Here is a 27056-nt window from a genome sequence, read left to right as displayed (position 1 = left end):
AAAGGGAGGTTCAGGCTTTGATCTTCTCTATTGGCAATATTTTTTCTGCGAGGTTTTTATAGTTTGAGAAGAGATGTTACATGCTTGCAACAGAGACTATCAATATGATGTGGGTCTGAACAAAAAACCTGGTGTCAGGTTCTCCATTTGGAGTGTTACCTCAAGCTTTGAAGTTTGTAATGATTCAAAAGCATCTAGAGCTGCTACAAATGTTAATAAAATTAAAGCCATCTGAAAGTGAGGCTTGCATGTGCCTTTGAAAGTAGGTCTGTGATCAGTTATTACCCTCAATTACCTTGTTGTCCACTCTTTTAGCTCGAGGTTAAACTCTTAACACTTCGCTTTGAAGTGGTTATCCTTTTATCTATGACCGGACTGAGGAATTTAAGGGCAATAATCAATGAGAGCTTCATAAGAATAAAGGGGAGACAAGGCCAGGGAAAGAGGTGTGAATGTGCCCTTAACGGCTGGCTGCGGTTCTGGGGGCTGCAGGGGACGTGGTGCTCAGTGATATGATCTTAAAAAAAAAAAAAATAGAAAGAAAGGGGAAAAGGGGGGAAAGAAAGAAAGGAAAGAAAAAAAAAGGAGCCCCAGCAATTTCCAAACCACTGCTAAAAATAAAGCAAAAGCACTAACTCGGGGTGGGGCTGGGAGTGGGGAGAGCACAGCGAGGTGAAGCGCTCATCAAAGGCGCGGGACAAGTAATGAGGCCCACAGATACGATTAAAGTATTGGCTTAATCGGGGCTTTGATGTCCGCCACGGCACGTCACCCTGCCAGGCGACAGCAGGGACGGGGACGGCCGCGTCCCCCCGGTCCCGCTGCAGAGCTGCGTGGCGAGTGGTCCCCAGCACTGCGAGTGGTCCCCAGCACTGCGAGTGGTCCCCATTGTAGGACCTCAGCCCAGCGAGAGCAGTGCCTGGGTCAAATGGTGGCACCAGCAGAGACACCACGAGATGCCCAACGGGGCACAAGCGGGTCGCTCCCAGCCCCAACCCGCAGGGTCCCTTGCGAGGGGACGTCTTGCTCTCTGCCACCTGCACCCCGCTGGTCCTTGGCCACCTCCCAGCTCCCACAGCGCACCACGAAGCCACCAAGGGACACGGGAGTCCCTTTTTGGAGAACGGCTGGCCCAGGGGAGCCACGACGAGGTTGTTATCCCAGTCCTGCACGCACACTGCCAACGAGGAGCCCCAACACCGGCCACGTCCCTTTGCGCACCCCCGAAGGACATCGGCGTGCCACCCAGCCCCTTCCCCAAGGAAAGGCAGACACCCTCTGCTTTTACTCCATCAAGGGAAAATTGTTGTAGTACTGCTGGCCAATTTTCTTTCTTTCTTTTTCTTTTCTTTTTTTTTTTTTTTTTTTTTTAAATCCAAGGTGCCTAAAGCAAGGTGTTGAAATCTGTGTTTCGAACGCAGAGCTTGGCGCGGGATCAAATCCAAATGGCCTGGTTTTTCTGAAGTCCTGAGCACAACCTCCAACACTGTCAAGCGAGAGCTGCATGTGCTCAGCATCTCTGAAAATCGCCCCGCTTTGCTTTGATCCAGTGCCAACGTTTGGATTTGTGTGTCTAATTTAAGGTGCTTGGGTTGGAAAATGTTGACAATTATTGTTACTCTGAAATTAAATCAGTGCTTAATTATCAAAATTGATGGTAACTTATAGTGGCATTTTCTAAAGAGCCTAAGGGAATCAGAAAGAGATTTTCAAAGGCATAATGGCAGTTCAATGTCTCAGGGCCACGTCTGCCTCCTCGTACCTGCACTTTCTTACTGCCTGCCCCCGTTCTGGTTCTTTTTAAGGGCCTCCTGAGAGGTGCCGAGGTCTCTCTACCGTGAAGGTACAAGGAGAGGTGGATCCAAGCCCATGAGTGCAGACCTCAGCTTCCAGCCCTCCAAATGCACTTGGCTAAATCACAGTGAAAAATCAATTGGCTTTGGGTGCCTAATTCCCCTATAATCCTTCAGATAATCCCAGCTTTAGGCTTCCAGATACTGATAAAAAAATAGAACAATGCAAGAAATTTGTGCAAACATAATAGAAAACAAATATATAGCTCATACAATTTTCAGATACTCTGAACTTAATAAGAAATAGGTTTAGGACAATAGCAATAAAATATTGCTCAAGAGAGAGCAAAGGCACCGAGACCGCGGAGCCCGGGGCTGAGAACACTGTTTCGTAATTAAGGTAGCCTCGAGACAACGATTGTCATACAGCGGCGTTGCTCAAGGACCCAACCATTATTGCTTTCATTATAATTTTTCAGGAGAGGAACTTTTTCTGGCTCGGCTCCACGTTCATTCAAAGCTCCCAGTCACTAACGAGAATGCATTGATTGAGAAACGCTAATGACAGCCTCCGCGGGATGCAGTGAAGCAAGCCGGGGAGAGCCTTGCGCTGCGAGGGGCAGGCATGGAGCGGGCTGGTGGCAGACCAGGAGGCTTGCTGGAGAGGCTGACACCGGTGGGGACACCGAACGTCACGCTGGGGGCGAGGAAACCACGGAGAGCAGCACGGTGAGACGCGGATGGCCGAGCCTTGCAGAGAGAGGCGGAGGTTTTTGCTCTTTGTGCAACCAACTGGCTGAAAAAGGAGCGGCAGGGAAGGTTTCTCAAAGAAAATGGAGCTGACTTGAAAAAAAAAGGCTGGTAAACACAGTGTTACAGCCTAACATCTTTTTTGTCCCCCTGTCAAAACGCAAATTCAACTAAAATAATTTCAGTTGGTTGTAGCCCTTCCACCTGGTCCCAAGTGAATCTCCCTGGAACGGCAGGATTAACTCCCATCATCTGACGTTACCTTGAACATGACCGTGCCTGCCTGCTCTTAACTGCTGACCTATCTTAATCATCCTCGTAATTAATACGCCGAAGTGAAGTCATGTTCCAACACGGTCTAATTTTCTAGCGAAGACAAGTGCCAAGAAGCTTTAGGAACAAATGGAAACACCCCGCGATGGCTTCCTCTTGCACCAGCCCCAGAGAGCCACTGCGGGTAGTTGCTCGCCTACCTCCAGAGCCCTTTCATGCATCAGCCCAGGAGGACCAGGAGGACGCCTGGCCCGGGTTAATTATCGGCTAAGCAAACGAGCAGCAGCCGTGGCCGTGGGGCTCAGCAACCAGCCAGGGCTCGGCAGCGCTCGCACCGGCTCCAGCTGCTCTGATGTTTGGCCAATTATCAGCACCTGGATACTCAGGCAAGACGGAGGTAATGGAAGGAGGTAATGAAGGAAGAAAGAAACGCTTTCAAGTTCTCGCTGCTTCTGTAATAATGCTTCTGCCCGGGACAGTCCGAGCACACCCCAGCTCCGGGAGCATCTCTGGCTGTTGAGACGTGGCCGGCCGTGGCGCGGGGAGCACGGACATGTCCCGGGGGTGCAGTATGAGAATTATTTTATTTTTTTCCCAACTTGTTGTATCAAAGAACGGAGCCAAATACCCTAAAAAAAAAATAGATGAGTGTGTTATAAAAGGTCCCGGTTCCTCCAGAAAGCAGTGTACGTGGCTGAGGACAGCGTGCTACACTGCTCTGCTCCCAGGAAACACACCAGGCATTTCTTCTTCTGGGGTGCTCGTGTAACCCAGCCGGGGTCTACGCTGGTGCCCCCAGCCCTGAGAGCTGCTGCTGAGCTGGCAGACTGACAAGTCATGTACATGGTCCTTCCCCAGGCCCAGGGGGATCTTGCAGGGGGTGACCAGGTCCCTTGAGTCTTGGAAGAGGGGAAAACGGTGCCATAAAGCCCTGGGGTACACGGAGGAGCCCCGAGCCAGGCAGTGCCTGGAGCTGCAGGAGCTGTGCCGGGGAGGCCAGGTGGCTCTCCCCATCTCGGAGACACGGGGCACCAGAGGGTTCTCAGGGCCAGGCAGGAATCGCGGGCTAACAAAGCTCAATCAGCTTCCATTAAGGCTTCAATGTGTTTTCTCCCCACCCAAGACAAACAGCCTTCCCCTGGGTCTCCCCCTCACCCACTCATCCTCGGCACCTTCCCTTTTTCTCCCTCCACCATTAAGAGTGGAGGCAGACAACGGGAGAGCGATGAGTGTCAGCCCCTGCTTTCGGCACCACGGTGATGGTCCTGGTGATGGGGCCGCCGGGCTGGCTCCTGCCTCCATCCCAGCTCGAGGGGTGGCGAGGACAAGGCTGAGCCACCAGCAGGGCTGGAGGCAAGTGGCTCCCTCCCTGCCTTTTACCATTCCTCCAACATACTGCCTCAAAGCCTTCTGGAACGGTGCATCATGTGCGTGCTGGGGCAGACGGGTCCTACTGCAACTCATCCCCGCTCTGATGCACGACCCACCAGCAATGCTTACAAATTAACGCCTCCCTTCCCGGGTGTCCCATGGGTTTAAAGGAGCAGGGGGTAATCCCTGGTAATGCCTCCTCCTCCCCGCACAGCCCCTGCAGGTTCAGACCTTCCCAAAGCAGCCGGAGGGATGGGGAGGAGAGGCGCAGCCACGCTGCACGAGGCCGCGGCGAGGTTTTGGGACTCTGACGAGTTGGCAAATCCCTGGATAAAAGGGAAAATATGTTTGTAATAAATAACACTGAAGTAACACGTTGCGAAATATTTACTCCCTCGGAAAGACGGCTGTTTGCTCGCAGTGGAGCTGCTATCTGATCCTCTGCCAAATGGCGCTGAGCTCCCTGGAAAAGAGACTTTTCTGCGGTTGGCAGGAGAAACCAGGTGCCCAAAGAGCAGCACTGCGTGCGTGTGCGCAGGCGTGCGTGTGCGAGGGGGAGATGGGCCGGGGGGTCTCCGAGTCCTGTGCAAGTCCTGCGAGCGCAGAGCGGAGGCACCGCGCGGCTGAAACTCTGATTTTAAGAGTGTACCTACCGATATGTCAGCGTGGAGACTGGGAGAAGGAGGAGAGGGGAAAAAAGAGAGGTGTTGATAAAACACTTGTTAGAAAGAAAATTGGATTAGCGGTGCCATTCCAGCCATGAAGTTCTTTGAGCTGGGGAAAAGAAAATAATAATCTTGTTCCTTTTTTTCCCCTCTCTCCGCAGCCCACAGAAGGCCTCACAGCCAAAACATCAGTCCCTCTAATCTTATTTTCTTTTTTCTAGCATGTATTTTATTAACCCCTTTTCTCATTTAACTACGATGAATAGCTCAGTGGGTAACATCCTTCTTAGAAAGTGAAAACCTCCTTGGAGATGCGGCGCAGGAACAGAAATGCAGACAAACTTCCAGTTCCCGCACTTGGAAGAAAAGCCCCTTCTGTAATCCTGTCTGGTGGATCCCGACGTTGTCCCCCAAGGTAGCCGCTATTTCCAGGTCCCCTCTGCAGAGCGGGGACAATCGGGGAATTTAGCTGCCGACACGCTAGGAGATCATCCCCGCCGCTCTGAGCTCCGTGCCACGGAGCAGAGATTAGGGGATAAAGAAATGGGTGCCCACGCTTGGCTTGGGAAAGCCGGGCTCTGGTGGGCGAGGGTCCCGCTGCGGCGGGCGGGGGGCTCTGTCCAGGCAAGGTGCTGGAGCACGCAGTGGGACCAGTCCTTCGGCGCAGCAACGCAGATGGATGTGGCCAACCTCAGCCCGCAGTGATGTGCCCCGTGGCAGAGTGGGGGGAAATCTGCTCGGGGGGCTCATCCTGGAGCCCGCTGGGGAGCCCCAGGCCCTCAGGAGCGGTGCCCAGGCTCATCGCTGGAGGCCAGGCTGGGCTGGCGGGCACGTAGGGCACCACGGGATGGGGTCAGGAGCCTGCAGCTATGGGGCACATACAGTACAATCCTCCACCACCCTGCAGGGTCGGCCCCGCGCCGACACGGGGCTGCTGCCGGCACCAGGGTTCCCAGCGGTCCCATCCCCACCGCGCTCCAGGAATCAGGAATTTGTCCTCTTTGAGCGATTTCGTGCCGCAAAGCAAACAGGTATCTCAGAAAGCTCACCGGCCCGTCTTCCGCTGCGCACAGTGATGTAAGTGAGGCCAAAGAAAAACAAGAACAACAAAAAAATCCCCTCCAAACCCAACAAATAAAACATCAAACCCAAGATATTCCTGCCCAGCACTGCTCTAAGTGAGAACAGAGCTCTGGCCTGGCGATAAAGAAAATGTCAGCTCCAACTCGCTTGGATGCTGCCTCCTCTCCAAGCGGCCTCCTTCCCGGGAGAGGAGCGGGAGCAGGATCCGGCCCCGCGCGATATTTGTGCGTTATTTTCCTTGACAGCTGCGGTGCATAGTGGTAAGTGCATGTTTAATTCATTCACAATTTATGGTGTAATGAGAACAATGAGTGTGTCTGAGGGAATAATTGCTTCACGGCGGGGAGCTGGAGAGTTCAAGTTGGTTGGCACCTGGACTTTGAATCGGGGCCGGCGGGGATTGGCTCCGCCGGCCCCACAATAGCGCTGGTAACAAAGCTGCCGGGGACAGGGAGGGGGCTCGCAGCCACCCCTGCGCTTCGCCGCTGCCTGCCCGAGCTGCCCGCGCCTTTCCCTGGGCGTGCGGGGCCGCCGGCCGCGTCCCAGCCGCTCCCCACAGACCTCTCCAGCCCCACCGTGCTGGGCACCGTGCAGAGCTGCGGGGGTGCTGAGCTGGCCCTTTCTCACCCTTCATTTTTGCAAGCGCTCTGCAAAGCCGTGCCCCCTGGAAAAATGTTCTTTTATGCCACCCCCGCCCCAAAGACCTCTCCAGAGCTTGGTCCTGGCCGCCCGCTACCGAAAACCTCCTTTTGTCGGGGAGGGAAGGGACGTAGGGAGGGGGCTGACCCCTGGCAGTGTCCTCAGCAGCCACATGGAGTTTCGGAGGCCTCGGAGGTCAAGAGCATCCATATGGAGGGCCCGGCCGCCCCGCGCGTCTCCCAGCTGTCCCCACGGCAGCTGCGCTCGCAGCCCAGCACGGCTCCCGCGGGGGCAGCTCCCCGAGGGGCCCTGGAGCCCGACGGCCTCGGGAAGGCTGCGGCCGGAGCCGTGTCTGGCTCCGAACCCTCTCTGGGGCACTAACAATCCGCCAGGCTGAGCCCCGGCAGATCGCGTTATCCACCATGGGCGCTTTCATGCCGTGTCTGAACGGGGCCGGGTTTAGAGCCGGCAATAAAGAGACGCCGACAAAGCGTTGCTCCTCAAGCGGCGCGAGGTCTGTAAGAGGCTGTGAGCAGCTCGTGCCTCTTGGCACCCAGTGGAAGCGCAGATCTGATTTCTCCACCAGACGTGTCAAAGCATGAGCAACAAATCTTCCGTGCCACAAATCCACCCCGAGGAGATAATCTATCAAGACGGGGCTCTTGGACAGAGCATCACACGTCGGAGGGGAACGGGCTTGTAAAGCGCTTTGAGAACCTCGGGTGGAAGGTGCCATGTAACCACAGGGCTGTTGTTCATTACGGCCCCGTTATATTGGGGATCTGCGCTAGAGACTATCGGCGCTCGAGCTTTTCCATACAAGGACCGCACGGGATGGAGCTGGGACTCCGTTCCCGGCCTCCATATGGGAAAGCCGTGTGCTGGGGATGTGCTCGCCTTGGACTTCTTTCAGAGATGCTGAGCTGCGAGTCCTGGTACACATTAATCCCCACGCAGGGCTCGGCAAAACGCTTCGAGCATGGATGTAACACTTGGTAGTGAGCAGAGCCTGCTGTTAGCTGGGGCAACATCTGGGTGTGAGCAGATGCGGGCCATGCGGATGGGCAAGGCCCTGCGAGGGCTTTCTGTTAGGGACCCGGAGGCGTTTTGCTAAGTGTTTAAATGCCTTAGGCACATAAATTCAAAGCTGTCACTTGAGCTGGGAACCTAAGTCAGGCTGAAAGGATCAGGACTTCAGGCTCCTGTGTCACACAGGTCCCTTTGAAAATATCCCACCTGTCTACATGATGGAAATAGGCACAGATAGGACCGGGAGATAGAGTTTAAGTGCAGACAGAAACACGGATTTGCAGTCCTGACAGAGAGTCGCGTTTTATCCCATCTCGTCTGAGGTTAAACACAACGTTCTGTCAAGCCACATACGGAGGAAAGTATGGTTTGGCAGCGGCGTCTCGCGTAACCACGGCTGAACATGGCATACCTCCGCAGGGCCGCCGCTGCAGCAGCGTGATTTGCATCGCGGGGAGCGACTGCCAGCTTGACTTTCATCTGCGCCTTAGGAACACCGAGGAAGCAGAGTAGCTGTGCGTACACCAGCCCTTACGTCCGCCCTGTAACGCTGCATCTCAGCACAGCTACGGCTGTTCGTTATAAGCGCAGGTCCCTCTCTGCACGGGCAGGAAAAACTGCAGATGCTGAGTGCTTGAAGAGAGATGCTACCAGGACGCTGCCTGCATCTGCCCTGGGCAGGGAAGGCTGAAAGCAAGGTGTGGCCGTAGGTGTAAAATGGGAACGGGGCTAGGGTGCAACCCCCTCGCCCTCTGCTCCGTCCCTTCCACGATGCTGGGCCAGTGCTGTGTTCAGCCATGGCCAGAGCCCCCCAAAATCCCACCTGGGTGGCATTCAGACACAGCCTGGAACAAGAGGAGGATTCAGACCCATCCCCGAGCCCAATCTCTTCTCCCGTCTTCCAGCATGACAAACCCAGCCCAGATGGCGGGTCAGGATACAAATAAAACCACCCGTCATTGCACGTGGTTAATTACCAAGGGTGGTTGGGTTTCTTAGAGAACATTAGGTTGTGAAGAGTCTCAATCAGAGAGCCCTCAGGGCAGTCAAATCAAAGCAAGCATCAAAACCTAGAGCTGTTTTGAAAACACAGCTTCAAATGCATACTGCGGCGGGGCAAGGCTGCAGCGGCCTGCCCAGCGAGCAGCACGGCGCTGGAAGGGCTCCTGCTGCAAGGCCGGACCGCGCGAGAGGGCAAAGGCTGCGACCTCCAGGCCACAGACATCTGCAGGAGCCTCCAGGGAGCCTCAGGACTCCACCGAGGGCGATTCCAGCCATGCCATAGCCTCGGTGCTCATCCAAGCTCCGAGGCAGTCCTCGTGCCCCAGGCGAGCCGGGGAGATGTTTCCCCTGCCCTTCTCCCCGGCCGACCTGTCTGCGTGCAGCTCTGAGGCTGTGCTTGGGAGAGGTGTGCTTTACAGAATTGTCCTTCACCAACATGCAAACAATTAGAAGTTAATTTAGGAACATTATTCCTAATAAGGAAGTTTAATAAATAAATAAGTTTTAATAAACTCACAAAAAATTGTGAGTGATAATTGCAAAGTCTGCACGTATTTTTAGACAGCCCGAACCAACGCATCTTGTATTATCAGTTTTTTGGAATGACGTAGCAGTGTTACAGGCAAGGACAAGGTGCAGGGAGGGTGAAAGCAGCACTGAGTAAAATTAAAGAAAAAAACTCAAGTGAAGAAAGAAAGCGCTGCTTGGCCTGGCAGGGCCACGCGGGCGTTCCCAGCTGGGGAGCGGGCGCTGCAGCCCTGGCGCTCACGCGGGGCGCTCAGACCCATCTGTCGCGGTGGCATCGGGCCAAGACACAAGCAGGCCAGATCCTGCACGATGTTCAGGCTCACAGGCCAACTTCGCACTGCTTGTTGCAGTGAAGAGGGCTCACCTCGAGAACAAAGCCTAAAATACGCCTTAGCATTGCCTAGAGCGGAAGGATCAACCCCCAGCCTAAAATACATGAAAGAAAGTACGCTGCAGCCCATATTAGACCCGTGGCAAAGGGTAAATACCTTGATTCCAACCAACATCACAATGTAGTACATTGTGCGTCGCAGCAATCACAGACCCACTCCACGTGGGAAGCTGCTCTACCTGCACGAGAGAAGGCAAAGATGTGCCCAAGTGCTCGGCCCCGCTGCTGTTGGGACAGGGCGTGGGGCGGCAGCTGGGCCTCGTTGTAACCGGAGCTGGTCTGCAGGTGCCTGGTTATTTTTTTACTACACCCAGTATTTATATTTCAAACCGTAGCACAACCGCCCAGCAGAGTGGTTTATGGCACCCATAATGCCGGCAGGAAGAGCCATGTCAAAGGCCTGGCAAAGCTGCACCAGAGACACTGCCTGCGTTGGGGTCGAACCTCGAGTTGTGGGAACGGGGCTGCAGGAGATGCTCCATGGTCGTCTGCTCTGCTCCCTCCCTGCTGCAGAAAGGGGGTCTGCGTGTTTGCTGCCCTCTTGTTTAAATTTCTCCTGCTTTTACAGCAAGGAAACTGGGCCTCGTCCAAACCCTTTAAACTCAAAGATAAACTTTCAGGAGATTGAAGTTGGCTCTGGGCGGGAAGCCGTGTGTCCCACTGCTCCTTGCTCAGGAGCGAGCTGGGGGAAACACAACTCACAAAGGCCCACGTGCTGCACTCTGTGCCCACGGGAGACTCAAGGACCTCTCTCTACACTAAATGCCGCAGCGACAGGAAGGTGATTTGAATGGGTTGTGTGACACAAGCCCCAGGAAGGGGACCAGCTGGCCAGATGTGCACCCAACGGGCCCACTATGTCATGGCAGATGTGTCTCACTGCTTGCTTTGTGCTCGTTCAGATGCAGCCACAAACAGTGCCCTTCCTTCCAGCCGTGCCCTGAGCAGCACAGCAGGTACATGCACTTCATGCCTGCCTCCAGCAGAAGGCCATGTCCACCCCTCATGTGCCCAGAAAGAAGCCAAGAGAGCAAAGGGGAACCTCCAGGGACAGCCATCGGGGCAAAGCACTCATGCTGCTCCAGGTCCCCAAACCTGCACCAGCTCGATGCTGCTGATCACAGCATTTCCTGAGCACAGCAGCACCAACCCCCTGCTGTAACCTTTGCAGGAGATGGCAGTAACATAGGTGGTCCTCCAGAGCGAGCTTACAGGGCTTGGGCTACAGCCAGCCGCGGTCTCCTGAAAGTTTGAGTTTAAAGGGTTTGGACTAGGCCCAGCTTCCTAGCTGTAAAGGCAGGAAAAGTTTAAACAAGAGGACAGCAAATACAGTGACAAAATTGGATCTCTATTACAAAGTCACGGAAGAAAATGGAGACTCGCTTACGGCGCGCAATTCAAAAGTGCCTGCATATCCTTCTGAGAGAGGCAAAGTAGGTGGTGGGACCGCTGCCACCCCTTGCAACCTGGCTGTTGCCTTGACCGAAACCTGCCTGTGTAGTTTCTCTATCACTTTAGCTATGAGACAGCTGCATTAAAAATGTTGCATTCCTTTTCTCTGCAAACTGATCAATCCTACGGGTTACTCTGAAAAAAAATACAAATGGTTGAATCATTTGTTTTCTCCAGGTGTTGTGCAGCAATCAGTGAAGAAAGGTTGAAATTTCAGAATAATTTTGAGGGGGCCAGGTGACTTCTGTCAGGGGCAGACTCCCTCCCTGGCTATCCCAAAGCCTTTCTCCCTCACAGCTCTCACAGCTCCATGGCGGTGACCTCCTGGCACCACCACCTTGAAAAAAAAACACCTTAAGGACAGGCAGAGGCTCACCTGAGGAGGGCCAGGCCCTCTCCTTTGGAGCCAGGGCTGAGTCCCCTTTGTTGACGGTTTTATCACCTCATTACATGGAAACCTGGGTGGGGCTTTTTGTTTAATATTTTGGCAACTTCAGCTACCATTAAGCCATTAACTCTGCAGGACTCTGGCTCCTAGTGGGTGGCAGGTTTTCTTCCCTCCTGCTTTACGGAGAATTACAGGCCCCAGTGAGTGATTTTGCTCTGTCAGAGCAAATTGCCTTCACTGACCTAACATCTAATAAAATGGAAGATGTTTCTTCAATTATTTCAAGTGCAAAGCACTAGATTTTGTGTTATTTCCACTTACATTTGAAATATATAGAGAGTGTGGATAAATTGAAACAACCTAATTTTAGGACTTCTAGCAATTTTTCCATAACTACCTCTAACTGTAGTGCTCACGCTGCTCTGAAGAAAAACAGAAAAAAGGAGGGAAAAAAAAAAATCTCCTCAGCACAGGTCACTGACAATTTCAGCTCTAATAGACAACTATATTAGGAGCAGTAATTAACGGTAAATGGAGTCTTTGAGTGTCTGGTCTGCTCCGGATCTGTGCCCTCAGTGAGGCCTGGGTGCCCAGCGGCTAAATCATCTGCTAAACAGGTTTTTAGTGCCGTAAATACACTGTTTTTAGTGCCGTAAATACACCGTGGGCTGGGTAAACATGTGCTGGGGTGACTCGCCCTTTCTGGTGCTCAGAGCACCCTAAAGATGGTATTTTGCTGAAATAGCTACAGACTTTTGAGAAGTATTTACATTTTGTACAGTGCTAGTCTGGACTTTAAACGATTTTTCAGGTCCCTGAATGCCCGAGTTTCATGTTAAGTACCCAGTTTTAGCAGCTTTGTGGCAGGTCAGTGAGCTGAGCCCCAGGTTCCCTAGCTGCAAGGCAGCACCCTGACCAGTAAATCTTGCACAAATAGGCTAAAAATCTTCATTAAGCAGAGAAATGAAGAAATAGAACTCACGTTTCCTCACTCCATTTTACCAACGCGTCTTCACACAGGCCCAGCTCCTACTCTGCTCAGACAATCCAGCTCTGAATTTCACTCGAAGAAAGCAAATGGGGAAAAGCAACAGGGGAGGCATCTGCCTGCTCAGCCTGCAAAGTTCTGAGCTTGCACTGTCGAGGTTTCATCCAACCGAGCATTACCGAGATGAACCTCAGCTCCTTCTAGGAGCAGGCCGCACGAGGCGGCCTGTCATGGCGCTGCCACCCAGCACAGCCAGGCCCAACGCCTGCTCCTGGCCCCTTGTGCCTCACTGAGGAGCCCGGGACGAGCAACATTTCATCCCCCGCAGCCCTGGGAAGATGAAGGAGAGGGGAGGAAGAGTTGATTAAAATCAGAGTTTTCTCTATAGATCCAAATCTATACTGAAATTAGTCAGCCAGTGACCTCATCCAACAGCAATGAGCAAACAAGATGACAAGCAAGTGTCGATAAGTCTCAGAAGACGTAACATCATTCCTGAGCACAATTAAACACAGCCTTACAAACATTCAGGCTCTGAGTGCTCATGAAATCCATATGGAGTCATTAGCCTTCTTAGGTCTGGCTTCCCACCACCCTCAGATGCAGAATGAGCCCCTGGCTGCATGCAAAGTCACCGAGATTTAGGTTGGCTCTGAATTTAAAGAGAAAGAGCCATTTCTGAGGAATCCGTTGCTAAAATACTTTCTCTGGAAGAGGAGTGGTCAGCTGTGAAGCCACAGACCGTCTCAGACAAACTCCCTAACAGACTTGCCACATCTTCAGCCTTGTGTTAAAAGGCTGACTCTGTGCTACAGCTAACGGTGGGGTTCAGCAGTAAGGAAGCCAGCAGGTCAGTGACTGCTTCAGTATTGCACCTTATGGGGTGGGTGCTACCCCTCGGGCCATATGGACTGCCACAGGCTTCGGCTGGAATAAACTTCGCCTCTGATCTACAACAGCTTCAGTGCAAAGCCACTCGGAATATGCACACTTGCTGTGCCAGACAGCGAAGCAGAGGGAGTGGGATACACCTGGGGCCACCAGAGAGTACAGGAACCATACTGACTGGCTTTACAACACCTGATGTTCTTCACTGGAGGTTCCTGGACGCCACAAGGCACAGAGATGTTTGGTATATACATAAGAACACATGGAACCCCACCCTTGTGCGTTTTATATGACATCTGTATTATTAAAATAAACTGCTGTTAAATTAGTGGTGGAGAGGAGGAAAGAAAAAAGAAACCTACCACAAGAAAAAGAGTGGGGGTTACTTTAATATCCACTGTTTTCAAAACTCTTTTTCTTCACATTTGTGTTTTAAAGAATAAATCAACTGAATCCCACTAAACATGTCCTGCACCGTCCAAGAGTTCTCATCACTATTGGTCACATGGGGAGAGACAAGGGCACTATTACATAGTCCTTAGTTTCAGCTCAGGATCACTTTGATATTTCCTGTGGATTCTAGGTCCAGAATTTCACTGATTTCCTTGAAGCCTTTGAGCAAAACTGGGCAAACTTAATTTTAGCATTGGCTTGGCTAGTGAAGGAAGCACAGCATGTAATGACTGGTAACCAACAGGAAGGATTCATAGGATAAGGCCTGAATCAGCAGAGATCTGAGCCACTTTGCTCATGGACTGCAAAGCAAGTGCACGATGCAAGGTCTTCACTCTTTTCTGCTATCATGTTTGTCTGTAAATGAAGTGGAGATCATCTCATGGTAGCAAATGGTAAATAAATGATATTTTGGCCAGAGGCTTGACTTATTTATACTATTACAAATTTCAAATACCATGAAAGAGAGCTGCATAATTGCTATGTAGAAGTGTTACAAACTGCTCCCAAACACAACACATGCACGTTCACTTGCTTTCTCGCACACAAGTTAAATTTTCACAGGATTAGATCCTTATTCACGTCCTTCAGTGCTGTTTCACAAAAAAAATTTCTAATTTAGGGAGGAAAAGTTTTATTTAATTATCTTCTTTTCTTCATTTGAGTTGACCAACTGCATATCTTCCACTGGCTTTATCAAAGAAGCCACCGGTACAAGAGCACAACTAATTTTAAGCAGGCTTTAGTTGGCAGACTTAAAATTGATCATGCATTTTAGTTTCAGTAACTTGCAATTTCTTGCACTCTTTGATAGCACACTTTAAAGAACAAGCCTTCTTTAATGACAAAGGCTTAAAAGAAATGACCCTTCTGAACAAAATATCAAAGCTTAGAACAGATAGTCCCTCAAAAAAGTCTGAATTAAAATGACCTTGTGTTCTGAAACTTTTTCATACAATATCTGACGTCTTACTTTTCCTTTGTACCCTCAGAATGAAACCAACTATAATTCAGTAGTATGTGGTGCCTCCAGTACATTTTGTGATTTGGGAAGAACTTGCAGTGCACTAAGATAATTTAAAAAATAAAAATAATCAGATCCCATATATACTCTCTGTCAAGACTGCTTGTCATTAGTATCAAAGCTGTGTATGTTTTCCAGAAAATTCAATAAAACACTGTAATATATTAGAGCAATCACAACTATTTCTTCTAGTTACAGTAAAATATTTTTCTGTGCAGCAAAATCATTCCTCAGTTTGAAACCACAGTTTGCAGAGATTTAGGGGATATCTGCTGTGCTGCCCCCATCACAATTACAATTAAAGCATTGTTGCAGGACAAAGCAAAGGGCTGGGAGAAGGATGGAGGTTGCGTCCCTTTTCTTCCAACTGCACCAGAAATGAGCCTATTTGTTACATATGACACAAGAACTGTGAGCAGCACTGAAATAAAGTTTAACCTTGACTCTAGTGAAGAACATTATATAAAGTGCACAAAAAATGCAGGATAGAGTGAAACTATCTTCTCTCATACAGCAAAATTCAATAAAATAATAATAACAATAACAATAATAATCCACTAGAAATGAAGTTCTAGCCATACTCTAGCCAGTTTTGCCAGAGCTCGTTTTACAGGCTATGAAGCCAACTGCTGGCGCTGGCAGCTGGCAATTCCTTACCTAGCAGGTGAAAAGAGAGACAGAGAGCAAGTTCCGGACAGGAGAAGCTCTCTGACCTTGCAGTTTAGACTCTACCTGTTACATAAGTGATCAAACAAATGCTAACAACTACAAACCCATCCTAGCCAGTGTTGAGTTTAATTGCTAATCAGGTTTATAAGCACCTTCAAAATGGGTCTCACACTGTATTTGATGTTAGAGAGTTTGCTAGAGTTTTAGAACTCCCAAATTGACTAATTCCTACTTTTCCCAAACTGTTTTTTTCCATCATCAATTACATCAGCAACCCAATCCCATAGAAAAGAAGGAAAATCAGGCCTGAATTGAACAAACTACGCAGGGAAGAGCATACAGAGGAGGCTCTGTGCATTACCTCATGGATGTACCCACCCTCAGCACTTTCAAAAGCCCTATAATCACCCAGTTATCGTGCACAAACGCCAGCCAGAATCAAGATCTCCTCATTTCCTCTGTGTGTGAGAAGAGAGATTTCGTTGTCCCACTGCCTGTTGTTTAAGGCCAAAGCAACACCCAACCAGTAAATCACAGCCCGCAGCTCTGGGAGCTCTCAGTGCTCCTTCTGTAGAGCCGAACCATCGCTGCCATGCATCTCCCTGAGCAAATACATTAAATTTTACTGCCCACAATTAACTGCATGTATCCTAACAAATTCTTCCTACTAAAATTCATCATTGCCCCAGGCGGGGCTTTGTGGCACCTGCCGCAGCACTTCCTTCCTTATCAGAGCCATGACAACCCCTTATCTCTAATTAGAGGAATCACCTGTTGATTCAAGTAAGGTGGAAAACCTGCGCAGGCCCAGGCCGGGCTGACAAGCAGCGAAGCACCGAGCGAGGCCGGGGCCTGTGTTTGGCAAGGAGCTCTCTGCCAGCGCTGCCAGGAGGTGGGGAGGATGGAGCCCAGCCTGACAAAGCCTTTCCTCATTGATCTCCATGCCAGGTGGAGATAAGAGCACAGCTGGGGCTCGGCAGGACAGCCACCTCCTGCCGCAGGCACTCAAGCCATTGCTTGCGCCGTGCACAAGGCCCTCTGGACCATGGCACTGAGCACTGGGTGAGGGGGGACAAGCAGCTGTCCCCGCCTGCGGGGACAGGGAGAGCTCTGCTCCCGCAGCCAGTGCTGCAGCTGGACCTCGAAGAGAGGAATTCCTGGCCCCCTCTCAAGCACTCAGGCCATGAGCTGTGCCCTGATACGAATGCTGCCGGCAGCATGGTGCCTAGGAAGAAAATGGCTATTCTTGTATTCAGCGTATCTAAATTTACGGATTACAAATGTACTTGGGTACATTCTTGCTCGCGGATGGCCAAGAGATAAGGAAGCTCTGTGCTGGGGAGGCAGAGAGAGCTACGAGGATGGCTCCCTGTCCAGGTCCTTTGGCTTTCCCCCACTTCCCACACCTCATCCTCTGAAAACCCTGGGGCACCTGCTTGGAGGTACCAGGACGTTCAAGAGAGCCTGTGCACGCGCCCACACGGAACCGGGGCCGTATCAGTTATGACTCTTTTTCAATAACGCCGCATAACTGTGTTATCAGTAAGTGACAAAGGACTTTCCTGTGACCAGTGCACGCAACCCCACTGGTAGCTTTATATGCTGTTAACTGGCAACAGTGGCTGCATTTGTCATCATGGTGTTCTCATTCATGCTACAATGCTTTTCTTGAAATACAGCATGGAATATTTTCCCAGTTAAAAAAGCCATAAAAAAATATCATATGCACTGTGGCTATTTAAGTGAGTGAGATGCCCAAGCAGGACAATAATGGCAAAACAAAATAGTACAAAATAATATTTTAATATTATGTAAACACATGGACACAAAACAATGTCAAAATATGTTAAAATATCTTGGACAATAATAATAGAAAATGGGATTTTCTTCATGTATAAAAGTGAAAAGAATGGTACTAGGAAGTAGTAACAAAAATATTAGTAGAGGAAACTTTTCCTCTTGGTAAGCAAGCACGGAGTCAAACACGCAGTATATCAAAAGTATAAGTCTGTAATAAGATGATGATAAAAGGTAATGGAAGGAAAATACAACTAAAAAAAATCTGGCACGAGCAATGGATGTGTTTCCATGAACTTCACTGCATTTTGTATGCTAACAAAACAGCCACTGATCTTTGCATTTTAATTACAAGAGCCAAATCTTCAAACCTATTCAAAGCAGTCCATTTGGCAATTGAAGAAATCCAACAGCTCCAGCAGCTACCTGAAAATTAAGAGATTCTCATTAGTTCTATCTTACTGTTCTTGCTACAACACACAACAGGCTGAAATCACGGTTGGGCCCTGTCGCAGCGGGCTCAGTTACGGCTGTGACCACATCTGCAGCCATAGGCACAGGCAGGCTGAAGTTAGTTCTTCACTGACAGATGTCCAGTGTCAGCAAAAAAAAAAAGCACTATTTCAGTGAACAAGGGTCCGGTAACTTCAAAAACAAAATTTTGCATGAATGTAGTCTTGGAAAAATATTTGATCAGAACCAGAACTTCTCTGAACAGAAGCACAGAAGCTCCTCTCCTGCTCGCTCTGTCCCCAGCCCTTCCTTTCCACTGGGACGTGCACAGGGCTCCTTCCACCCTCGACTTTTGGTCACTTGTGACCAGGCCTGCTCAATGATTATTCATCGTTTTAAATAGCTATTTTCCTAACTGTGAAGACACTAACTCAAAAAAATTTGAGACAAAATCCATCCCTTTGCAGTGCTACTGCTGTTACTGGAGAGTCTTGAAACTATATTACAGCTTTATATTTACCTAGTTTTCATTTTTTTTTGAAGTTACCTACGCTGGACGTATTGCCAAGAATTTATGACATTTTCAGCTTCCAATTAGCTTTATCTAATTCTTGTTAACAAAAAATTTTGGATTAACATTTTCAGACAACTTCCACGCTGTTAACATCTTTACAAATGTCCAATTATCTTACACATTTTTACACTAATTTTACAAGCACGCATTTTTATTTGCAGAACACCTCATGTGCAATATGAAAGTATCAACAAAGCCAATAAATATAAAAAGACGGAGTGACTTTACTAGGAAATTTCCTTTTACTCACCTATCCATGTGAATCACTTACTCTAAAGGCACAGCAAGTCTTTTTATTGCTGCAGCACTTGCCATAATTTATATTGGAGGGTGTAAACGTTTGAAAAAAGCTCAGGCTCATGAAGATCCGGTACTTTGAAGATGTGATCTGTAATATTATGCATTGCATCATTGTTTTCTATCTTAAAAGGAGGTGGCATCACCGCAGAGCTGCAGCTGTGCACTGAGCCACTGTCTCATGAACATCGAGGCAAAGCCCAGACTTGCAATGCACCTGCAAGTTCTCTAATCTTGCTCTAATAGTACTGACTAAGCACTGGGAAAATTCTCAGACGCTTGTTTACTGAAAATAAGGATCTTTTAAAACTGCAACCATATTTGAGTGTTTTAATTAAGCCGTAAAACTTCAATAACTGGGATCTACAGGTGTGAAATGGTACAAATTAATCAAAGATAATCACGTACCTCCTGGTGCGGTAGGTATTCAGCTCAGCCTGTAGGGCAGAGGCTCTTTTCTGCAGAACGTTTACCTGTAAAATACATCCCAAATGAAAATGTTGTACAAAATTCTAATAAATAAGTCTGCACTCATTTCATAATGGTGTTTTTCTTGCCTATCATGCCTAAGTAAATGCAATAACATTTTAGCTGCATACTGGAATTAATCATAATACTTTATAGAAGATTGTCAGCATGGCTTTCCTGGCCTGCATATCCTCAACACACCAGCTGCATGCTCCCTTTCTTAAAGAACAGAGTCAAAACAGTTTTGAAATTCAGCTCGCGGTAGCATATCGATTACGCAAGGGGTTGGGAACTCCAGTTGCACCCTCAATGCCCATATGAAGCCTGTGCTCTGATCCCTGCACTTCTCCTCTGCTGTGAAGATACTCACCTGTTCTGGATGGGTGCAAAAATTAATGTTTATTAATACACCGTGGCCACTTTTGGACAAATCAACAAGAGCTGACAATTGGGCAGCATACTTTATATTTAGCAATGCTTTTCAAAAACTTTGCCTAAGCATCCAGTATTTTCTTTTTGTTTATTTTTATCGCTGCTCGGGCTTTTACCCAGCCCATGTTCTTCATCCTCCTCCAACAATAAATAATCCTGACAGGTGCAGAGATTCCATTGCCCTTCTTGTCTGATGTTTCAAAACAGGAATTTCAACAATTTTCAAAGACTAGGACACCTGTGCTTCAGAAAAGAGCCCTGCTTACTGAGTGGTCTGTGACTACAGCGTACCACTGGAAATACAGCCAGCAGCTATGTATTTCTGGGATAACACCCAGTTTTTAGTGTGTGTAGTTACTTTTACTCTTTTGAAATGCTGCTGATGCTTACAAAAGCCCTGCAGGTAGATATCAGATTCTGCTTTTTTTTACTCCTTAAAAGGTGTGATACTCTTATATGAGCTCCAGTGTAACGCTTCCTACTAGACAGTGCTAATGGTCAACCACACTTTAAAAATAGCTTTTTACTATCAACTGGAAATAGATTTCCCCACTTGATCCTTAACTCTTTATTTCCCACAAATATTTAAATGAAAAAGAGCTTCACTTCCATTAGGAATCCCTTGAAATGTGGGCAGAGTGCCTGTAACGTAGTGTTGAAGTTTTGGCACTAGCAGCACATAGGAATTTGAAACTTTCCCCTACGAAAATTTCCTACTTCTATTAAAGGCAAACTTTGTCAGTGAAGTGTCTTGTGCTTGGAAGAAAATGCTACATAATAACCCTTATGCATTGTAGAGGAAGGAAGGAAGGAAGCAAGGAAGGAAATAAGGAAGGAAGGGGAAAAAAAGGCAATAAAAAGCAAATACATGAAATTACTATCTCCATAGAGAGATTGCATAAGAAAGAGAAATTGAGAGTTTGTAGATCTATAATAGCTTGAAAAATGGTCCTTTAAATTGGTATAAGGCGTGTGCTGGTGCCAAGCCTAAACACGCATGCTGTGTCCTCAGGGCTTTTGCTCTTCTCCGAGCCCTGGGCAGCTCTGAGCCACCACCAGGACTGCCATGGTGTTTCCTCATTTCTTCCCTTCAGCCCAGGACAGATTCCAGTCCTTCCGACCCATGCCTAAAAGCAGTCCTGCACTGGGCCATGTGCCAACACTGCCTGGTTTTTTTTGGAGTACTGTTATTTGACATCTATGATCACTGCTCTTTATTGTTATTTATCCTTCCTCAGACCTTTATGTGTCTGAGAGTTCAGGCAATGATGATATTTTGCTTTCTTCCAGCTCCTAATATAATATAATATATCCTAATAGGACAGCACCAAATGACTTCTTTGGGAACCCCACACTAGAAACATAACCAGTTTATTATTTACAACGTAGTTCCCTATTTACAATGAGATTTTGATATTTCTGTTAGCCAGTTTTATGCCTGTTTCATATAAACCATATTGATTCTGCGTTACTGTAGATGAGCTAGTGTTTTGAAACATTTAAGAGAAAGCATTACAGAAGTCCATTAGAATCTCTTTCTACAGGAAAACCTAGAAATAATGCAGCAATCACTGGGACTACTGTCTTAAAAGAAATATCTCACTTGCTTCATTATATAGGCTGAGAAGAAAACAAAATGATTTCTCACTCTCTTTCGCATCCTTTACAAGCATCCTTTAAACAATTCCTCTAGGAAAAACAGGGTAAGAAAAGTGAGAGCAAACTGTATGCTGTATTTGAAAGGCTGTGAAAATGCTACTGAACACAGCAATATTTTCTACTTTTGACTCTCAAGTGGAACAAAATCTGGCATCAAAAGATACAATATGATAGATAAATGGATAAAGATTTACCTGAGATTTTAAAGATACAATGGTGTCTTCAAGTTCCTGTCTCAAAGATGCTGGCATCAGACTTTTGAGTGTGTTTTCATATTCTTGTCGTATATGGGTCATCTGTAAGAGAACAGAAAAATACATAAAGAGAGGGCTACTTTTGGAAGTTAGAGAATAACTTTTTTGCTTCTTTTGCCCTATTTGGAGTTCAAGTAAACTCAGAATTGTTAGATCAAGAGAAAGTTAAGAAGAGAGAAGAAAGATCAGCCAAGACCTGTAAAGAGCAAAAGCGGAATAAAAGAGGAAGAAAGGAGAAAGAAAACATGAAAAGGAAATAGTTATGAAAAGGCAATGCTAAGGCATTTGCTGGGACGTAGTCAGAAGAAGGAATGCTACTAGCTTTCCTAAATCTATCTCAGTAGAGCATTTAAGCAGACAAACTGCAGATCGTTAGTCAGCAGGTTTCTAGCTCACAGAAGTTTCTTTTTTGTCTTTAGTGGGATCTTAATCAGGTCAGTGTGTGATGTTTGCCCCTTACTCCCTTAGACAAGGTGACTTACTGTTTCCCGAGAGTTTTTACAAAATTTCTCAACCTCAGGGATCTTTTAAGGCATTTTTTTGTTCACTGTGCACCCATTTTTCATTGCACTTTGCATCTTCCTGAATTTCATTCTTAGATGATTGAGGGATATGGGCAAAAGGTTTCATGGCCTGCCAGTACCAGTGCAAGTATTTAAAAACCTGCTTTAAAGTTATTATACACAAAATCTGCAAATTGTTCTTTGCCCCTTTTCACAGATCATGGTTCAATCATGCTTCATGAACTAAGGCAAACCAGTTTATCTAGTAGTTTTACAGCGTATTGCAGATAACCTGATAAAGATACCTGACCAGTAAGAAGATTCTGCCTATTTCATCACATAAAATAGCAATATTATCATCTGTACAATTAACTCTCTTCCCATAAGGTGGATACAATTGTATTCTAAAGTGAACTACCAAGTGGAGTAGCACGTGTTAGAAATTTGCAAGTAAACAATAGGCAAAAATGTTAGCTTGTTTTATTGTACAGCTGGGAGACCTCAACCAACAGGTTCCAGCATCTTCAACATGTTAGGAGAGGAGATGTTTGCATAAAAATCACTACAACTAAAGAAAAACATTTTACTCTGTAACCTTATCCAACAGATGTTGCATTTACAGTACAAAGTGGCGTTAGGTGAGGACAGTTCAATTGGAAGGATTGTGCTTTGGTACTCTATGCTGTGGCTGTACTTGCTGAACCTTGGTGCATGAGTCCCAAGAGCCTTGCTCAGCTTTGCATCTCGCAGGACTATTTGCACGCTTTATTACTTTGCTGAATCAGGGCCTCACATCTGTACTCACCTTCCAATAGGATTAACTGCTTAATTCAAATTAACCAAGCACTTAGGTGTTTTTCTGGATTAGCAGCTGAATATGTAAATAAAGGATGAAAGGGATTCAATATCAGATTAATTTATGAAGTATCTTTAAACTTTCAAATTGATTCTTTTTTCCGATGCATCTACACACCAATGCCATTTTGTGCCGATTCTACTTTAGATACAAAATTTCTTAGATCTGCCATTGTGACCACAAATCAAAACCTTGGTCTCACATCTGAAGAAGCCGTAAGATCTAACTTCCAGCTCCCAGCCTGCTTACACACGTGCTCACACACGTGACGACTGAGCCCAAAGTTCACCCAACGATGTGCCAATTACTATCTTCTGGAGAAAGCAGGGCATGCCAAGCTATGCATTATGCTCAGTACAATTATCGATGTAAGAGGAATAAAACAATCTGATGAAAATTTTGTCTATGAGTCATTCCGACGTGCAGGAAGAAATCTCCAAATCTCTATGCAAATAGGCAATTAGAGGCTTTCCTTGTGAACTGCAAGTGATGCTACTATGCAAATACAAAGAAATAACAGGAAAAAAAACCACTGTAAGACAGGAAACCTTGTTTGAACTCTGCTTGTATATAAGCCAGTGATCAAAATTTATGCTTTTTAAAGTTACTCCAATAAACTTATTCTACTCTTTCTATAAAGGCTTACAAAGTTCTGAATAGGTGCTTTGCCAGCATAAATACTTTCCGAGCCAACTGCTCTTTTGGGTGGGGACCTTGATACAGCAGAAACATGTATTTCAGTTAATTCACATTTCTTACATTTGTTCGTGGTGAGAAAGGAGTAGAAACAGGCAGCTAGAACTGCAAAATGCTTTTATTTCCTCACTGTGAGTGATGAAGGTATATTTCACACGTCCGAGGGTCTGGATGGCTATGCTGGTTATAAACCTATTCCCACCACCAGCGACGTCCAGTGGAGGCTTCAGGCGTGGGACGGCTCGGGGAGCTCTGCGGGTGCTGGGCTGGCACTGCCGGTGCAGCCTGGCCTCTCCGTGTGCCACAGCTGAAGCCATGGGCACAGCGCTGCCACTTCCCCCAAGTTTTGGGAGTCCCTGAACACTTGGGCTTGTTCCCTGTCCCTAGCTGCATTTGAAGTCAGGACAGACTCCCTTTCACTGCATACAGGCTTAGTGCACGGACCCAATCCCATCCACCACGAACCACCTTTGCTGCACAGCTTTGCGGTGGGTTTGCAGAAGCCCCCAGGCAGACAAATGTCACTTTTAATTACTCAAACTGTCTACAGGCCACGTTCACTCGAGGTTCCAGGCTACGTTCGACCCAACACTTCCTACCACCTTGCTACTACACTGGGGTGACCCAACCAGCAAAGAAAGCCCAGATTTCAAGCCAAACTTGCCCTTAAGCTCCCCATTTACAGTCAATGGGGACGCGAGGAGCTGACCCCGGTGTAACACACTACACCATGACCCAGGGACCTGGGACTCACACCAGCTTCCTTGGGAGCCAGGCCCACAGCAGGGACCCCTTACTGTAATTTTTCCTAGAGGAAAGTCAAGAAGGTTTCATTCTAAATAGACGCAACAACAATTTGAATACAGCTCCATGAGTGAAACAATAATGATCTCATTGAGCACGATCAGTCATTTGACCAGGTCGTTGTTTTTAATAGATTAATCTGCGAGTGTCCTCCAAAGACGTCGCTTTCCCAGTGCTCTTTAATGCTTGCTGTTAGCTCTGCAAAGCACCAAGGGGATTGTTGCTTTTTGATGAAGGTGTTTCTTGGAAAGTCAGGAAAAACACGTACTGTGCTTTAAAATACAGTTATGTATGACTGGGTCGGCTGAAAAAGGAGAAAGAAAACGAGAAGCAAGCCCTGGTAGCAGAAGTATTGCTTGGGGCTGGTCTCTTACTAGGTTTTGGAGAGAAGACACACTTCTCGCAGTGCAAACTGTTCTTTGGCATACAACTGCAATTTCTTTGTTCACTAAGACAAAGTATGTTACTTTCAACTGTGCTCACTAATAATTGCATCACAATAAGATGAAAATAAAATCCCAGCTGTTTCCTGTCATAATATGATAAACAACATGCTGATATTTTTGGCTGAGGTTACTATCAAGGTTTATTGACCAAGAGATTAAAATAGTGCATGGCAAAAATCTGAATCACTTCTTAGAACTGACAAATACCACATAGTGGGCTAACATACACTAATTTTAATCGGGGAAGGTTTTTTATTTTTTAACCTTTGTTTTTGACCAATGAAAGCTACGTCTGCAGGGATTGTGTGTGTGCATGTGCACCTTAAAGGCTTTTTTGTTCTTTTATAGCCTCAAGCCACCGCCCCAGGATCCACAAATACCGTGTCTCCTCTTGTGCTTGAAAGATGTTTAAAATTGCAATTCTTCAGCCCTCAGGAGGGTTTTAGTCTTCTGGATGAGGATAGCTCTATTTCATTTACTGTTGTGTTCGTTTTCCTTCAGTCCTGAGAAAGCCTTTTTAAAATTCATTTTGGTGAGTTGATTTAATCCAAGAACCCCCAGGAAGGTTTTATAGCTTTTAATATTAAGCTGCCACACTGCTCATTGTTTATTCAGGTTGGTGGCTACCATATGAGGTTTAAAGTTTTACCATCAATCATCTTTGGTGTCAGTAAAACAACCGAAAGCTGAAGTTGCCATGCAGAGATCACCTATGGTTAGTCACAAGAAATTAGAATAAAAAGGAGAGAAATCTTCACACAATTATACAAAGTGATACAAAAAGCAGGGAAGTTATAACTGCACAGACTACAACAAGATCTTGTCGTAGCTGGTAACCAACTGTTCCCAAAAGAGATAAAAGTTGGATTCAGTGCTCAGCAGAGAAATACAGCACTGAGTTTCCAATCTGAGCAGTCAGGCCTGGCCCAAGAGCTTTTCAGTACAGTAAGAAAAATTTCACTTTTAACGCTTCTCTCCTGTGCTTTGCTCTACAGCCACAGCCACACCGTGTTGGATTTAGGTTGCTCACAGCCAGTTCTCCCTTTCTTTCTTTTGAGAGATCTGTGATGCCAACTTTATCATCCGGAGCACACTGGCCCTGGGGACTCCAGGTAGTGCAACATCCCCCTCTCAAAACGTTAAAAAAAAAAAATACAAATTCAATCTTCTCCAGATCTCCCAACTGTAAATTACTTGATTTGAACCAGAGGAACATAAGGGAAATGCAAATGAAACACTGGAGTGAATGTTGCCAAAGCAAAGGAAGCTACCACAAGAGAGTTGTTCAAGTTCCTATTAAAAAAAAAAAAGTCTCGTCTTGAAGGGTATGAAGTTAACTTTTTGTTTATGTCAGATAAGAACTGAAAGGCAGCTCACTTAACTTGGGTTTTGTGCTTTTTTAGTATCTTAATTTCTGCCTGCTTGTAATATTTGTGAAGGAGGATAATTCCACATGTGCCAGGAAATACTAGGATAGTGACCAAAAGGTATAATTAGGATCAGGTAATTATTATCAAATTTTCTCCACATTTCAGGGGAGTAAGATGAGATAAGCTATTTCCTGTCTCTCTCAAATTCTTTCCTGCATTATTTGAACAATGACATGTGGCGTAAAATGATGTTATAATGATGTTCAAAACAGAAATCTCTTTAAAAAGTTTGTGCATCTGTTCTGCAGTACAAACCTCTGCAGAAGACATGAAAGATGTGTTGTAATAAATCTGAAGACAGGTTAGGGTACCAAAAAGGGAAAAATAACTCCTTCAGCCTTAGGCAAACCATTTAATCTCTGACTAAAGTCTCATCCCAAATGAGGATAATAATAATATTGCACAGGTCAACTTCATTCAGGTGATGTGAGGATGGCTGAAGTAATTTTCGGAAAGCAGTTTGAAAAGGGCAAGTGAAGGACAAATTACCACGATGCCATCCCAATTAAACAAACAAAACAAAACAAAAATGCACACACAACCTCCCCTCCCCCCCCAAAAAAAAACCCAACCAACCAACCAACCGCCACCAACGAAAAAGAATATCAAAGTAATGATTAACTTCAGTTTGTTTCTGTTCTCCCTAATTGCAGAGCCTCCTCTGCTTCTCAGCACTCCTAAGCCCTATGTGAATACAGCTCTGCTCCCCCCAAACTGCTGAGAACTATATGGGCGCCTTCCTCCATCGCCCTGCCTGGGGAAAGCTGGGCCATCTCTGCAACCAAGGAACAAAATGCACCAAAACCTGTAGTTCCTTTCCTTAAGGTTCTGATCTCTCACAGTTCTGCTGTGGAAGAATAATTACAGCTTGAAATCTTCTCAAACAATTTTTGACAATGAGGAATCAAGTGATGTATTAAATTTTTTTTTTCAATGGAGGAGAAGGCCACTTCATTTGTCATTTCACAATACAGGCAAATACGAATATCCGCTGCTTTTCA

The 27056-nt window shown here is 46.9% G+C and overlaps 1 protein-coding gene across 7 annotated transcripts in view; it reads right to left on the bottom strand.

Moving 5' to 3' along the window:
* Positions 1-17172: 17172 nt before the first annotated feature.
* The window catches only part of CEP112 (centrosomal protein 112), a 162975-nt gene continuing 153091 nt past the window's right edge, over positions 17173-27056 (bottom strand). For 6 of the 7 annotated variants that reach the window (XM_040530960.1, XM_040530953.1, XM_040530961.1 and 3 more), the window contains 3 exons: positions 21261-21362; positions 18916-18980; positions 17173-17609 (listed from right to left, as the gene is read on the bottom strand). In XM_040530960.1, coding sequence (XP_040386894.1) covers positions 17606-17609; positions 18916-18980; positions 21261-21362 — 171 coding nt within the window. In that variant the 3' untranslated portion in view covers positions 17173-17605. Of the gene's footprint in view, positions 17610-18915; positions 18981-21260; positions 21363-27056 lie in introns of those variants that run through there. The other variant, XR_005813688.1, reaches the window with a different exon arrangement.

Source organism: Cygnus olor, chromosome 18, assembly GCF_009769625.2.
Source record: "Cygnus olor isolate bCygOlo1 chromosome 18, bCygOlo1.pri.v2, whole genome shotgun sequence".
Taxonomy (NCBI): domain Eukaryota; kingdom Metazoa; phylum Chordata; class Aves; order Anseriformes; family Anatidae; genus Cygnus; species Cygnus olor.
Note: the sequence above shows the minus strand (reverse complement) of the source record. Positions and strands in the feature narration are given on the sequence as shown.